Below are 17,620 nucleotides of genomic sequence, written 5' to 3'. Positions count from 1 at the left end.
CTGACTAGTTGTGAGTCCCAATGGCAGCCTCTTCCCTAAACAGAGACAAAATAAATAGACTATATAGGGTGCCATTTCAGATCCACCACAAACACAGCCGTATCAAAGCTCTCTGATTTCCCTTCCATCCCACTGGGTACACACTGGTTGAATCGAATCGATCATTTCAATGAAATCACGTTGAACCAACGTGGAATAGACGTTGAATTGACGTCTGTGCCCAGTGGGATGCTATAACAGAGTCTGAGCCTGTATTCAGAGTGAGAGTGCTGATCTAAGATCAGTTTAGTCTTTTAGATCAGAATGAATAGCATGATATGGACATAGGGTAGGGGCTGGTCTTAAGGCAGCACTCCTCCTCTGAAATGAACCCTAAGTGTTTACAACAGACTCTAATGAGTCAGTCACCAGTCAGAAGACTAAATGTTTCAAACCTGTTACAGCTCAAACAATCGATGAGAAAAAGCAATAGGTCCTTGTAACAAAAACACCATTTCAATTAAACTCACACCATAACATAAAAGAAACAGGAAGACATACCTAAACATATTAACGTTGGAAGACAGACAGAACTACAAACCCGAAGAATACCCTTTTGGAAACACTGAGGAGAAACTGGGAGAGAGAGACCTTTGGATCAGGAACAACAGAAGTGCAGCAAGAGAAAGAGGGAAAGTTAAACTTCTTCATGACGGAACACGATCCTGAGCCCAGAGATACCATACCATGTTACCTGAGAAAGACTCTCCTTTCTAAAAAACGGTCAAAGTGGAGATATTTCGGTCTGTGTCGTCCGAAGCCCAGGGCAGAGAGTTCCTAATAGTTTAGCCCCTCTTTCTCTCTACCTCTCCATCCCTCTTTCCTTCTATCCTTCCTCCATCCCATCCCGATGAGGCAGATAACAGGGGAGGTGGGAGGAGGGCCGGGGAGGGTTTTGCATAGTGCTTTTCTGCTGCACCGGGGCGGGATGGAGGAATGGGAGGTTTTTGCATGTGGGAGGCTGATATAAGCACAGGCGTGATGGAAAGAGGACTCTTCCTCTTCACTTCTACTCTACAGATTCAACGTGTCTCTATGGATTCAATAAACAGCTTTGACGATATCACAATATACTGCATATTCAACTAACATACCCTATATTAAAATATACTGAACAGAGAGCGAGAGACAGAGAGAGAAACAGACAGAGACAGAGAGAAAGAGACAGAGACAGAGAGACAGACACAGAGAGAGACACAGAGAGAGACAGAGAGAGAGAGAGAGAGAGAGAGAGACAGAGAGAGAGAGAGAGACACAGAGAGACAGAGACAGAAAACATTGTATAGGACCATCCTGTAGAGAAAAGGTACCACTAACAGTGACCATCTGCTACATGTTCTCACTCACCATCTAACGAGCCAACCAAGCGTTTGAAAATAGCCTCATTATACCGCCACAGGTTCCACTGAAAACCTTTAATCTCTCTTCATCAACAGTTCTATCATACAAAAATTCCCACTAAGGATTGGGGAACATGTCCCCCATAATAATAATAACATTTTAAAAATTAAGCATTGGTTATAAGCAATGGCAAACTGTGTAGAATTGCTGGAAATTACTTTAAAAAGGCCAAATGTTCTCTCAGCCTCTTGGCAAAATGTGAAAAATAGCATGGGGAGGGGGCCTGTCTTTTCAGCCCCCCCTTAAATACGATTGGCTACCCTTGGTGTGGTGCCTCCCTATTCTCATTGAGGGCTGTCACGCGATTCATCTTCCTGTGACGAGGAGTATGAAAGATCGGACCAATGTGCAGCGTGGTAAGTGTTCGTCATTTTTAATGAAAAGTCACTGAACACGAAAATACAAAATAACAAAGTGAAAGACAGAAACGAAAAACGAAACAGTTCTGTGTGGTGAAGACACAGAGACATTAAACAATCACCCACAACTCAAGTGGGAGAAACAGGCTGCCTAAGTATGGTTCTCAATCAGGGACAACGATTGACAGCTGCCTCTGATTGAGAACCATACCAGGCCAAACACATAGAAAACCAAAACTAGAACAACACATAGAATGCCCACCCCAACTCACACCCCGGCCAGCCTAAAACATAAACAAAAACAAGGAACTAAGGTTATTATTATTATTTTTAATTTTTATTATTATTATTTTTATTAGAATATGTATTATTTTGTACGTGTATTATTATTATAATTGTTTTAATTATTTGTATTATTACTTTTATTTGTATTGTTATTATAATTTGTTATTATTAGTAGTATTTTTGTGTATTATTTGTATTATTATTATTATTATTATTATTATTATTATTATTATTATTATTATTATTATTATTATTATTATTATTATATTTATAAATGTATTATTACTATTATAATTTGTACTATTATTATTATTATTATAATAATGCTGATTATTATTATTATAATGTGTATTATAATTTTTATTATTATAATAATTTGTATTATAATTTGTATTATTATAATTTTTATTATTATAATTGTTATTATTATAATTTTTATTATTATTATAATTTGTATTATAATTTTTATTATTATAATTGTTATTATTATAATTGTTATTATTATTATTATTATTATAATTGTATTATTATTATTATTATTTATTACAATGTTGATTATTATTATTTGTATTATTATTATAATTTTTATTATTATAATTTTTATAAATGTATTGTTTCTGCATTGTTGGGAAGGGTTCGTAAATCAGCATTTCCCTGTTAGTCTACACCTGTTGTTTACAAATCATGCGACAATTAAAAAATGATTTGATTTGGAACCAATGGGAATAGTTTCAAAACTAAAAACTCCACCCACCTGAGACTCAAGGCAGGCTGATGCAAACTATCAAACTATTTGAAAGATTTCAAATAGTATTTGAACCCAGGTCTGGAAGGTGGTGCTGTTGGGGACCAGTGAGCTCATGACTAAGGCAGGCTGGGAATGGAAGGGGTGTGGCCGGGACAGACAGAGAAACAGACAGGGATAGACCAACACACACACACACACACACACAAGGGTGCAAACGTGCACACAGACACACACACACACACCTCTCTTTCTCATTATCAATGAGTCTGGCTGTGATTCCCGCCCTGTTCCTTCCAACCACAGTCTAATAACAGACACACCCAGCATTGAGCCCTGAGCATTGAGAACTGCCTGCTAACGTAACAGTGTATATTTAGACACACACACACACACACACACACACACACACACACACACACACACACACACACACACACACACACACACACACACACACACACACACACACACACACACACACACACACAGAGAGAGAAGCCCACAGCAGCAGCATCCTGTACATAACAACATTAACACCCCTAGTTAGTAGCTATTAAATAATTTAGACACACAAATGACTCTACAGGAAGTATGATCGCAATTGATTTGATTGTGCAGGGACGGGCTCAGATTTGTTAAATAAACAAAAACAGAGCGAGTGAATGTGACTACACCCGCTGTCTCTCTCTCCTCCCTGCTGCAGAGACCACCACAGTGTTTATAGTGTTGTCTCTCTCTCCTCCCTGCTACAGAGACCACCACAGTGTTTATAGTGCTGTCTCTCTCTCCTCCCTGCTGCAGAGACCACCACAGTGTTTATAGTGCTGTCTCTCTCTCCTCCCTGCTGCAGAGACCACCACAGTGTTTATAGTGCTGTCTCTCCTCCCTGCTAGAGAGACCACCACAGTGTTTATAGTGCTGTCTCTCCTCCCTGCTAGAGAGACCACCACAGTGTTTATAGTGCTGTCTCTCTCTCCTCCCTGCTGCAGAGACCACCACAGTGTTTATAGTGTTGTCTCTCTCTCCTCCCTGCTACAGAGACCACCACAGTGTTTATAGTGCTGTCTCTCTCTCCTCCCTGCTGCAGAGACCACCACAGTGTTTATAGTGCTGTCTCTCTCTCCTCCCTGCTGCAGAGACCACCACAGTGTTTATAGTGCTGTCTCTCTCTCCTCCCTGCTGCAGAGACCACCACAGTGTTTATAGTGCTGTCTCTCCTCCCTGCTAGAGAGACCACCACAGTGTTTATAGTGCTGTCTCTCCTCCCTGCTAGAGAGACCACCACAGTGTTTATAGTGCTGTCTCTCTCTCCTCCCTGCTGCAGAGACCACCACAGTGTTTATAGTGCTGTCTCTCTCTCCTCCCTGCTGCAGAGACCACCACAGTGTTTATAGTGCTGTCTCTCTCTCCTCCCTGCTACAGAGACCACCACAGTGTTTATAGTGCTGTCTCTCTCTCCTCCCTGCTGCAGAGACCACCACAGTGTTTATAGTGTTGTCTCTCTCTCCTCCCTGCTACAGAGACCACCACAGTGTTTATAGTGCTGTCTCTCTCTCCTCCCTGCTGCAGACCACCACAGTGTGTATAGTGCTGTCTCTCTCTCCTCCCTGCTGCAGAGACCACCACAGTGTTTATAGTGTTGTCTCTCTCTCCTCCCTGCTACAGAGACCACCACAGTGTTTATAGTGCTGTCTCTCTCTCCTCCCTGCTGCAGAGACCACCACAGTGTTTATAGTGTTGTCTCTCTCTCCTCCCTGCTACAGAGACCACCACAGTGTTTATAGTGTTGTCTCTCTCTCCTCCCTGCTGCAGAGACCACCACAGTGTTTATAGTGTTGTCTCTCTCTCCTCCCTTCTACAGAGACCACCACAGTGTTTATAGTGTTGTCTCTCTCTCCTCCCTGCTGCAGACCACCACAGTGTTTATAGTGTTGTCTCTCTCTCCTCCCTGCTACAGAGACCACCACAGTGTGTATAGTGTTGTCTCTCTCTCCTCCCTGCTACAGAGACCACCACAGTGTGTATAGTGTTGTCTCTCTCTCCTCCCTGCTACAGAGACCACCACAGTGTGTATAGTGCTGTCTCTCTCTCCTCCCTGCTACAGAGACCACCACAGTGTTTATAGTGCTGTCTCTCTCTCCTCCCTGCTGCAGAGACCACCACAGTGTTTATAGTGTTGTCTCTCTCTCCTCCCTGCTACAGAGACCACCACAGTGTTTATAGTGTTGTCTCTCTCTCCTCCCTGCTACAGAGACCACCACAGTGTGTATAGTGCTGTCTCTCTCTCCTCCCTGCTACAGAGACCACCACAGTGTTTATAGTTCTGTCTCTCCTCCCTGCTACAGAGACCACCACAGTGTGTATAGTGCTGTCTCTCTCTCCTCCCTGCTACAGAGACCACCACAGTGTGTATAGTGCTGTCTCTCTCTCCTCCCTGCTGCAGAGACCACCACAGTGTTTATAGTGCTGTCTCTCCTCCCTGCTACAGAGACCACCACAGTGTGTATAGTGCTGTCTCTCTCTCCTCCCTGCTACAGAGACCACCACAGTGTGTATAGTGCTGTCTCTCTCTCCTCCCTGCTACAGAGACCACCACAGTGTGTATAGTGCTGTCTCTCCTCCCTGCTACAGAGACCACCACAGTGTGTATTGTGCTGTCTCTCCTCCCTGCTACAGAGACCACCACAGTGTGTATAGTGCTGTCTCTCTCTCCTCCCTGCTACAGAGACCACCACAGTGTTTATAGTGCTGTCTCTCTCTCCTCCCTGCTACAGAGACCACCACAGTGTGTATAGTGCTCTCTCTCCTCCCTGCTACAGAGACCACCACAGTGTTTATAGTGCTGTCTCTCTCTCCTCCCTGCTACAGAGACCACCACAGTGTTTATAGTGCTGTCTCTCTCTCCTCCCTGCTACAGAGACCACCACAGTGTTTATAGTGCTGTCTCTCTCTCCTCCCTGCTACAGAGACCACCACAGTGTGTATAGTGCTGTCTCTCCTCCCTGCTACAGAGACCACCACAGTGTGTATAGTGCTGTCTCTCCTCCCTGCTACAGAGACCACCACAGTGTGTATAGTGCTGTCTCTCTCTCCTCCCTGCTACAGAGACCACCACAGTGTGTATAGTGCTGTCTCTCCTCCCTGCTACAGAGACCACCACAGTGTGTATAGTGCTGTCTCTCTCTCCTCCCTGCTACAGAGACCACCACAGTGTGTATAGTGCTGTCTCTCTCTCCTCCCTGCTACAGAGACCACCACAGTGTGCATAGTGCTGTCTCTCTCTCCTCCCTGCTACAGAGACCACCACAGTGTTTATAGTGCTGTCTCTCCTCCCTGCTACAGAGACCACCACAGTGTGTATAGTGCTGTCTCTCTCTCCTCCCTGCTACAGAGACCACCACAGTGTGTATAGTGCTGTCTCTCTCTCCTCCCTGCTACAGAGACCACCACAGTGTGTATAGTGCTGTCTCTCTCTCCTCCCTGCTACAGAGACCACCACAGTGTGTATAGTGCTGTCTCTCCTCCCTGCTACAGAGACCACCACAGTGTGTATAGTGCTGTCTCTCTCTGTCCAAGTTGCTGAAGGTGCAACATAATCACAGTAATTTTAAACAGAAAAGTTCTGTTACCAAAATCCTTTATTCGTTTAGGAAAAACACTCCCTATTCTCTCAATCTTTTTGCATTGCATGCACATGTCCCCAATAGGGCCTGACTTACAAAATCAAATCAAATAAACTTAAATGTTATTTGTCACATGTGCCGAATACAACCTTCCCATGAACTGCTTTCTTATAAGCCCTTAACCAACAAGCTTTAAAAAATAAAAAAGACATAAGTTAAAAATGCACAAGTAAAAAATTGAAAATAGAAATTTAAAGTAACAAATAATTAAAAAGCAGCAATAAAATAACAATGTGGAGGCTATATACAGAGTGTTACGGTACAGAGTCAGTGTGGAGGCTACATACAGGGGGTACCGGTACAGAGTCAATGTGGAGGCTATATACAGTGTGTACCGGTACAGAGTCAATGTGGAGGCTATATACAGTGGGTACCGGTACAGAGTCAATGTGGAGGCTATATACAGGGGGTACCGGTACAGAGTCAATGTGGAGGCTATATACAGGGGGTACCGGTACAGAGTCAGTGTGGAGGCTATATACAGGGTGTTACGGTACAGAGTCAGTGTGGAGGCTACATACAGGGTGTTACGGTACAGAGTCAGTGTGGAGGCTACATACAGGGTATTACGGTACAGAGTCAATGTGGAGGCTATATACAGGGTATTACGGTACAGAGTCAGTGTGGAGGCTACATACAGGGGGCACCGGTACAGAGTCAGTGTGGAGGCTATATACAGGGTGTTACGGTACAGAGTCAGTGTGGAGGCTACATACAGGGTATTACGGTACAGAGTCAGTGTGGAGGCTATATACAGGGTGTTACGGTACAGTCAGTGTGGAGGCTACATACAGGGGGCACCGGTACAGAGTCAGTGTGGAGGCTATATACAGGGTGTTACGGTACAGAGTCAGTGTGGAGGCTACATACAGGGTATTACGGTACAGAGTCAGTGTGGAGGCTATATACAGGGTGTTACGGTACAGTCAGTGTGGAGGCTACATACAGGGGGCACCGGTACAGAGTCAGTGTGGAGGCTATATACAGGGTGTTACGGTACAGAGTCAGTGTGGAGGCTACATACAGGGTATTACGGTACAGAGTCAATGTGGAGGCTATATACAGGGTGTTACGGTACAGAGTCAGTGTGGAGGCTACATACAGGGTATTACGGTACAGAGTCAATGTGGAGGCTATATACAGGGTATTACGGTACAGAGTCAGTGTGGAGGCTATATACAGGGTGTTACGGTACAGTCAGTGTGGAGGCTACATACAGGGGGCACCGGTACAGAGTCAGTGTGGAGGCTATATACAGGGTGTTACGGTACAGAGTCAATGTGGAGGCTATATACAGGGGGTACCGGTACAGAGTCAATGTGGAGGCTATATACAGGGTATTACGGTACAGAGTCAATGTGGAGGCTATATACAGGGAGTACTGGTACAGAGTCAATGTGGAGACTATATACAGGGTGTTACGGTACAGAGTCAATGTGGAGGCTATATACAGGGTGTTACGGTACAGAGTCAGTGTGGAGGCTACATACAGGGTATTACGGTACAGAGTCAATGTGGAGGCTATATACAGGGTATTACGGTACAGAGTCAGTGTGGAGGCTATATATAGGGTATTACGGTACAGAGTCAATGTGGAGGCTATATACAGGGAGTACCGGTACAGAGTCAGTGTGGAGGCTATATACAGGGGGTACCGGTACAGAGTCAATACGGTGGAGAGGCTATATACAGGGGGTACTGGTACAGAGTCAATGTGGAGAGGCTATATACAGGGGGTACCGGTACAGAGTCAGTGTGGAGGCTATATACAGGGGGTACCGGTACAGAGTCAGTGTGGAGGCTATATACAGGGGGTACCGGTACAGAGTCAATATGGAGACTATATACAGGGGGTACCGGTACAGAGTCAGTGTGGAGGCTATATACAGGGGGTACCGGTACAGAGTCAGTGTGGAGGCTATATACAGGGGGTACCGGTACAGAGTCAGTGTGGAGGCTATATGCAGGGGTACCGGTACAGAGTCAATGTGGAGGCTATATACAGGGGGTACTGGTACAGAGTCAATGTGGAGGCTATATACAGGGGGTACTGGTACAGGGTTAATGTTAGTTTCTATAGCATATAATCACATCAATAAATTGGTTATAACAAACTCCAACACTCTAACCTGTGATAGAAAAATGGATGAGGAGGACAAGAAAAAGAAAGTCAAAACGGGGGAATGTTTACTGGTTGCTCAGACGGGAAAGGGGAAGTCCGTAACTTGTGGTGGATAAAACTGTAGACCAAGAGACCAGAGCTCCGCGTTACGACAAACAGATCATGTTAGATCACAGTCTTTTCCCCCCGGGACCGTTTGGAACAGCGAAAATAAATAAATAAATAATAAGCATTTTTTTTATTGTAAATCCTTTAATACAGAAAAAAAGTAGCACGCAACCGTGAATCCAATGCCTGGTTTATTTATTCGTTTGAAAAGTATTCAAGGCTCCCTTTTGTTATTTCTTATTTTTTTAACTACAATTGCCATGAATCACTGGTATGCTGTGTGATGACATAATATGCTGTGTGATGACATGAATCACTGGTATGCTGTGTGATGACATGAATCACTGGTATGCTGTGTGATGCCAGAATCACTGGTATGCTGTGTGATGACATGAATCACTGGTATGCTGTGTGATGACATGAAAATGCTGTGTGATAGCACTGTGTGATGCAACCGTGACTCCAATGCCTGGTTTATTTATTCTGTGTGATGGCATTATGAAAAGTATTCAAGGCTCACTGGTATGCTTTGTGATGACATGAATCACTGGTATGCTGTGTGATGACATGAATGACTGGTATGCTGTGTGATGACATGAATCACATGCTGTGTTTTGACTGGTTGCTGTGTGATTTCAATGCTGTGTGATCATGAATCACTGTGTGATGTATGACTGTGTGATGACATGAATCACTGGTATGCTGTGTGATGATGCCATGAATGACTGGTATGCTGTGTGATGACATGCATGATGCTGTGTGATGACATGAATGACTGGTATGCTGTGTGATGGCATGAATCATGACTGGTATGCTGTGTGATGACATGAATCACTGGTATGCTGTGTGATGACATGAATGACTGGTATGCTGTGTGATGACATTAATCACTGGTATGCTGTGTGATGACATGAATGACTGGTATGCTGTGTGATGACATGAATGGTATGCTGTGTGATGACATGAATGACTGGTATGCTGTGTGATGACATGAATGACTGCTGTGTGATGACATGAATCATGAATCACTGGTATGCTGTGTGATGACATGAATCACTGGTATGCTGTGTGATGCCATGAATGACTGGTATGCTGTGTGATGAATGTATGCTGTGTGATGACATGAATGACTGGTATGCTGCTGTGTGATGAATCACTGGTATGTATGCTGTGTGCATGAATCACTGGTATGCTGTGTGATGACATGAATCACTGGTAATCACTGGTATGCTGTGTGATGGCATGAATCACTGGTATGCTGTGTGATGACATGAATCATGGTATGCTGTGTGATGCCATGAATGACTGGTATGCTGTGTGATGACATGATGGCATGAATTATGGTATGCTGTGTGATGACATGAATGACTGGTATGCTGTGTGATGACATGAATCACTGGTATGCTGTGTGATGCCATGAATGACTGGTATGCTGTGTGATGACATGAATGACTGGTATGCTGTGTGATGACATGAATCACTGGTATGCTGTGTGATGGCATGAATCACTGGTATTCTGTGTGATGACATGAATGACTGGTATGCTGTGTGATGACATGAATGAATGATTAATGCAGTAGCCTACTGTATATATTGAAATATAGGCCTAAATTACTGTAGTAACAGAAGCTACACAGGAAGCACTCTTAGGCCTACAGCTGGTTATACAAGGATACTATACTAAACATAATGATAACGACATGACTGTGAATTATAACGATGCCCATAATAACATTAAGAAGTAGAAGCAGAAGAGGAAGTGTATAGGAGTGAGAGCTGCGTGTCCTACAGTACGATGTGACCAACAGGTGCTGTTGCATTACAATATTATAACGGAACAGTGTAAACAACACTAAATACATTATAGGTAATCCCAGAGAGGCTGGTCTAATGAGAGGGGGAATAAGCCGTGGTTACAAGCAAAGATTAGAAACAGACATATTTGTTAAATTGTTTAATCCGACATGTTGTGGTTGTTGGTGCTCAGGGAATCAGTAGGCTATTAAACAAACACAGGCAACAAGCAGTCTTATTTCTGTAGATATACAGAAATATATTTATAATTTATTTGTATACAGAGCATTCAGGAAGTATTCATACACCTGGACACATTACGGCCTTATTCTAAAATGTATTAAATTACATTTTTTCCCTCATCAATCTACACACAATACCCCCACGATGACATCACAATACCCCATAATGGCATCACAATACCCCACGATGACATCACAATACCCCATAATGGCATCACAATACCCCACGATGACAAAGTGAAAACATGTTTTTAGACATTTTTGCAAATGTATAAAAACTAAAAACAGAAGAAGTACTCAGACCCTGTTGCTATGAGACTCTAAATTAAGGTCAGGGGCATCCTGTTTCTATTGATCATTCTTGATCAATCTGTCATGACTTCAAATGATTGGACACGATTTGGAAAGTCAGTTAAGAACAAATTCTTATTTACAACCCCGGCCAAACCCGGACGACGCTGGGCCAATTGTGCCCCGCCCTTTGGGACTCCAAAAAAGGATGGTTGTGATACATCCTAGAATTGAACCAGGGTCTGTAGTGACGCCTCTAGCACTGAGATGCACTGCCAGGGCTTCCTGACAGTTCAGGTCTGGTCTGGTCTGATCTGATAGAACAGCCAGGGCTTCCTGACAGTTCAGATCTGGTCTGGTCTGGTCTGATAGAACAGCCAGGGCTTCCTGACAGTTCAGGTCTGGTCTGGTCTGGTCTGATAGAACAGCCAGGGCTTCCTGACAGTTCAGGTCTGGTCTGGTCTGGTAGAACAGCCAGGGCTTCCTGACAGTTCAGGTCTGGTCTGGTAGAACAGCCAGGGCTTCCTGACAGTTATCTAGTTAGTGGATGGACCATTCTTATGATTCCACTCAACAATGCTGGGTAGATCTGTACATTTACACAGTTTTTATGGAGATTTTTTTGGGCGGCAATTTAAATCAATAACAATCAGTAATCTTATAAATACTTAATAATAAATTAAAGGACATTTCTGGAATCTGTTCCAAACCAAACCCTTACCAGGTAGTTGACTCATATTCTCATATTAATGCTAAGGCCACAGGTAAGATCACATGCTGATGAGTAACTATAGTATAAATACACTTATCATAAAACACTGCAGTTCACACACACACACACACACACACACACACACACACACACACACACACACGGCGTAGTAAACCCCTCCATATCTTAGCATAAACACACGTGCACACAAACATGCTCCGGTCCATATCTTACCGTATAGAGCCTTGGCGCCCATCTTGCTGTCAGATCTGGCCACCCCACTGCAGAGAGAGGAAGAGCAGAAGGAGGATGAGGAGAAGGAGTTACCAGGGTTACGTTGTCTGCCCTTCATCTCTTTTTTCTCCAGCTCTTCCTAATATCAGTGTCACAATGTGTTACAAACACTATCTATTCCTAATCAGTCTGATACAGTCAGAGAGTGTCCCAGCTAGCAGAATGGACTGGAAGACAGTCTGAAATACTGACCAGATGGCCCAGAGAGAGAGGGGGGAAGTGTGGGAGGGGACTTGGAGAGAGAGGGGGGAAGTGTGGGAGGGGACTTGGAGAGAGAGAGGGGAAGTGTGGGAGGGGACTTGGAGAGAGAGGGAGGTGAAGTGTGGGAGGGCCTTGAGAGAGAGAGAGAGAGAGAGAGAGAGAGAGAGAGAGAGAGAGAGAGAGAGAGAGAGAGAGAGAGAGAGAGAGAGAGAGAGAGAGAGGTGAAGTTTGGGGGGGGGGGGACTTTGGAGAGAGAGGGAGGAGAAATAGGAAGTGTGGGAGGGGACTTTGGAGAGAGAGGGAGGAGAGAGAGGGGAAGTGTGGGAGGAGACTTTGGAGAGAGAGGGAGGAGAGAGAGGGGAAGTGTGGGAGGAGACTTTGGAGAGAGAGAGTGCGAGACAGAGAAAGAGAGAGAGAGAGGGGGGGGGTACAGACAAAGAGGGAGAGAGAGAGAGGCCCCTAGACTCCTACTCTACCAGACCCCTTTACTACTGTCCCTCTGCTGCAGGCTCTCTCCCTGTCCCTCTGCAGCAGGCTCTCTCCCAGTCCCTCTGCTGCAGGCTCTCTCCCAGTCCCTCTGCTGCAGGCTCTCTCCCAGTCCCTCTGCTGCAGGCTCTCTCCCAGTCCCTCTGCTGCAGGCTCTCTCCCAGTCCCTCTGCTGCAGGTTCTCTCCCAGTCCCTCTGCTGTCCCTCTGCTGCAGGTTCTCTCTCTGTCCCTCTGTAGCAGACATATATGGCAATTCCACGTCCTAGTGTGTGTGTGTTACTCACTTGGCTTGCCTCATCGGAGGTCCCAGGTTATTCATGCTTTAAGACATCCACCTGGAAGCCAGAGAAAGAGAGGGAGAGAGAAAGCAGGAGAAAAGAGATTGACATGAAATGACATCGTGTTTTTCTCCAAACCTCAGCATGTTTCCCACCAGGGCTCCTCTATACTTGATTAATTTTGAAACATCTGTTGACTAACAACTCTCATATATAGAGTACAGTGGTGGAAAAGAGAGAGAATTGTGATGGTGATTCTCTATTATCTATGTTGAGAACCCCCTCCGCCCGAGGGGGTTCTCAACAGGCTCCTCCGTCGCGACGTCCCCTGAATGCCCATCTGCTAGCCACGGAACGCTAGCTGTCTAGAGCATATCGGACTGCTGGCTGAAGAGGTCCATCAGCCAATTTTATTGGGCTACAATATCTATTTTGCCAATTGGCCTGGACCCTTTTAATACACTGGGCCCTGCCGATCCATCACGACTGGTCTGCTGACGTAACTGCCCGAGGGGGCTTCAACTGACTCCTCCGTCGAGGCCCTTCTGCTAGCCTGCTAGCCCCGGCCCGCTAGCTGTCTGAATCACCGTGTCTCCAGCCCGCCTAGCTACTCACTAGACCCCATGATCACTCGGCTACGCATGCCTCTCCCTAATGTCAATATGCCTTGTCCATTGCTGTTTTGGTTAGTGATTGTTTTGTTTCACTTTAGAGCCTCTAGCCCTGTTCAATATGCCTTAGCTACCCCTTTTGTTCCACCTCCCACGCATGCGGTGACCTCACCTGCTTTAAATGCTATCTCTAGAAACAATACCTATCTCATTGTCACTTAATGCCTAGGATTACCTCCACTCCTACCATACCCTGGTCTGTACATACCTTGAATCTATTCTACCTCGCCCAGAAACCTGCTCCTTTTACTCTCTGTTCTGAACGTGCTAGACGACCAGTTCTTATAGCCTTTAGCCGTACCCTTATCCTACTCCTCCTCTGTTCCTCTGGTGATGTAGAGGTTAATCCAGGCCCTGCAGTGCCTAGCTCCACTCCCATTCCCCAGGCACTCTCATTTGTTGACCTCTGTAGGCGTAAAAGCCTTGGTTTCATGCATGTTAATACTAGAAGCCTCCTCCCAAAGTTTGTTTTATTCACTGCTTTAGCACACTCTGCAAAACCGGATGTCCTAGCTGTGTCTGAATCCTGGCATAGGAAGATCACCAAAAACGCTGAAATTTACATCCCTAACTATAACATTTTCCAACAAGATAGAACTGCCAAAGCGGGCGGAGTTGCAATCTACTGCAGAGATAGCCTGCAAAGTTACTTCATACTATCCAGGTCTGAGGCCCTCATCACTGTCAAACGCTCCCTAAAACACTTCAGCGAGCAGGCCTTTCTAAACGACCTGGCCCGGGTATCCTGGAAGGATATTGACCTCATTCCGTCAGTAGAGGATGCCTGGGTATTCATTAAAAGTGCTAACCTCACCATCTTAAATACGCATGCCCAATTAAAAAAATTTAGAACCAGGAAAAGATATAGCTCTTGGTTCACTCCAGACCTGACTGCCCTTGACCAGCATAAAAACATCCTGTGGCGTACTGCTTTAGCATCGAAGAGCCCCTGCGATATGCAACTTTTCAGGGAGGTTAGGAACCAATATACACAGGCAGTTAGGAAAGCAAAGGCTAGCTTTTTCAAACAGAAATTTGCAACCTGTAGCACAAACTCCAAAGGGTTCTGGGAAACTGTAAAGTTCATGGAGAATAAGAGCACCTCCTCCCAGCTGCTCACTGCACTGAGGCTAGGAAACACTGTCACCACCGATAAATCCATCCATACTGTTACAGACCGATATCTATTCTACTCTGCCTTTCTAAGGTCTTCGAAAGCCAAGTTGACAAACAGATTACTGACCATTTTGTATCCGGTCTTGAGCCCTCTGGAGCAGGTATTCATCAAGTATTTCAATTAACACGTGTGCCTTGTTAAAATTAATCTGTGCAACATTACAGACTTGGTCAGGGACAGATAGAAAATGATTGTGAAAACACTTGCCAGTTGGTCAGCACATGATCTGAGTATACGTCCTGGTAATCAGTCCGGCACTGCGGCCTTGTGAATGTTGACCTGTTTAAAGGTCTTACTCACATCGGCTAGAGTGTGATCGTCCAGAACAGCTGGTGCTCTCATGCATGCTTCAGTGTTGCTTGCCTCGAAGCCCTCATAGAAGTAATTTAGCTTGTCTGGTAGGCTCACATCACTGGGCAGCTCGCGGCTGGGCTTCCCTTTGTAGTCCGTAATAGTTTGCAAGCTCTGCCACAGTTTTTGGCCTGGTCACAGACAGCTAATGTGTTCTCCACTGAAGTTCACAAGCGAAGGGAAAAGGTGAGAAGAGGAGAGTGTGTAGAGCGATAAAAGTGATCATGCTGTTTATTTGTGGCTGCTATGAAAGTCAACTCTGTTTGTGTGTGATTGGGGGTGTATTCATTCCACAGTTCCTATTGAAAAATGTTTCTTAAATAAGAAGCAAACTGAACGAAACGTGGATAAACATACCTACATTTATTAAAATAGAAACTTTCGTTTGCAACTGTTGGACTAATGATTACACCCTAGATCAGCTAGATGCAGGCCAGAGTGTGCAAGGCGGTACTGAATGTGTCAATGTCTGTCACCTTGATTCTCCAAAATGTATCTTTACCCGTGCACCTACATTGTAAACGTTCATACATAGACTAGGTATGTTTCTATGGGTACAAGCACTGTCCATGACACAAACTGGCCACACCCATGTCTGTTTTTATGGACACAAGCACTGTCCATGACACAAACTGGCCACACCCACGTCGGTTTTTATGGACACAAGCACTGTCCATGACACAAACTGGCCACACCCACGTCTGTTTCTATGGACACAAGCACCGTCCATGACACAAACTGGCCACACCCACGTCTGTTTCTATGGACACAAACACTGTCCATGACAGAAACTGGCCACACCCCACTTTAAGGTTATTATAGTAAACGAAAACTGAAACTAAAATAAAAACTACATTTGGAAAAATTATTTTGTAAACTGAAATAAAAATACTAAAACTATCTTTAAACAGAAAAACAAACTATAATAAAACCATCAAATTAATATTTCGTTTTTTTGTCTTCTAAACTTTGGGGGAAAATGTAATGTTAAGCTTTTTTTGTGGGGTTTTCAGATTTATAAATATTAGTAAATGTTTCTAAAAACCTGTTTGCTTTGTCATTATTATGGGGTATTGTGATGTCATTATGGGGTATTGTGATATCATCACTAATGGATACACTCTGCGGTAGACCACACCGGTTAGCCTATCATTATCATCACGAACAGATACACAAAGTGGTAGACATAGGCCCTACACAAACTGTACACCCATTCACATGCCGTTGTTTCCTTTTCAGAAACAACATTTGTTGGTCAATTGCACATTCCGGATTGAATAAATCATGATAATAAAAAGAGTAAAAGCAAATTGCGATACAAAAACTAACGCAACGAGAAATGATGTCACTGGCACCCTTGTGACCAATTCAAAATGTGTGTCGCACTGACAACACAGACTGTTTTGGTCGCAGAATCGAACCCTGCTATTTCCTCAATCAGTAAGAAGCAATACTACATAGGAGGACGAGCTGGCCAATCAGCGGTCTAGAGGAGGACGAGCTGGCCAATCAGCGGTCTAGAGGAGGACGAGCTGGCCAATCAGCGGTCAAGAGGAGGACGAGCTGGCCAAATCAGCGGTCTAGAGGAGGACGAGCTGGCCAAATCAGCGGTCTAGAGGAGGACGAGCTGGCCAATCAGCGGTCTAGAGGAGGACGAGCTGGCCAATCAGCGGTCTAGAGGAGGACGAGCTGGCCAATCAGCGGTCTAGAGGAGGACGAGCTGGCCAATCAGCGGTCTAGAGGAGGTCGAGCTGGCCAATCAGCGGTCTAGAGGAGGACGAGCTGGCCAATCAGCGGTCTAGAGGAGGACGAGCTGGCCAATCAGCGGTCTAGAGGAGGATGAGCTGGCCAATCAGCGGTCTTCTTGCGTGAATATTTGTAATGACTGGTATACGGCCACATCATTCTGCTATTGGAGTACTTGCACACCATTCAAACATAGAATAACTCCTTTTTAACATACTTAATAAAGAACATTTGGAAGTAAAACTATTTCACTCTGATTGTAATTCATTGTAGGTCATATTTCTAAGAAATCTGTAAACACTGGGCAGTTACTTTAATATCAACCTGTTTACCTACTGTACATTTGAAACAAGTTTATATACTACCAGAATGTCATGTTTTATGTCTGATCTGAGGTAAAGATATACCTTAATAAGGGCTGTTATGTTGAGTCAGAAGTAGTTATATTCTACTTGTTTTCCTTTATGTAAACAACACTCATTTTTTATAATGCATCATAATTCATGATCCAAAGTCCCACACAAATGAATCATCCCATCCCATATTAAAGGGGAAGTTCATGCGGCCTTATTTTCACTCTCTCTGCTTCTGGTTGATCCCCAAAACTCTTTTTTTATATGTTTTGTTTCAT

At 44.5% G+C, this 17,620-nt stretch overlaps 1 protein-coding gene across 2 annotated transcripts in view; it reads right to left on the bottom strand.

Annotated features, from left to right (window-relative positions):
- LOC139376507 (epidermal growth factor receptor kinase substrate 8-like protein 2) overlaps positions 1-17,620 on the bottom strand; it is a 103,428-nt gene that overhangs the window by 63,426 nt on the left and 22,382 nt on the right. Inside the window, exons 2-3 of one of the 2 annotated variants that reach the window (XM_071119202.1) lie at positions 13,051-13,101; positions 12,019-12,065 (exon numbers count right to left, since the gene is read on the bottom strand). In XM_071119202.1, the coding sequence (XP_070975303.1) occupies positions 12,019-12,065; positions 13,051-13,085 (82 nt within the window). In that variant the 5' untranslated portion in view covers positions 13,086-13,101. Of the gene's footprint in view, positions 1-12,018; positions 12,137-13,050; positions 13,102-17,620 lie in introns of those variants that run through there. The other variant, XM_071119194.1, reaches the window with a different exon arrangement.

This window comes from Oncorhynchus clarkii, chromosome 2, assembly GCF_045791955.1.
Source record: "Oncorhynchus clarkii lewisi isolate Uvic-CL-2024 chromosome 2, UVic_Ocla_1.0, whole genome shotgun sequence".
In the NCBI taxonomy this organism is placed as follows: Eukaryota; Metazoa; Chordata; class Actinopteri; order Salmoniformes; family Salmonidae; genus Oncorhynchus; species Oncorhynchus clarkii.
The sequence above is the reverse complement of the archived record's forward strand: the minus strand, read 5'-3'. Positions and strand labels throughout refer to the sequence as shown.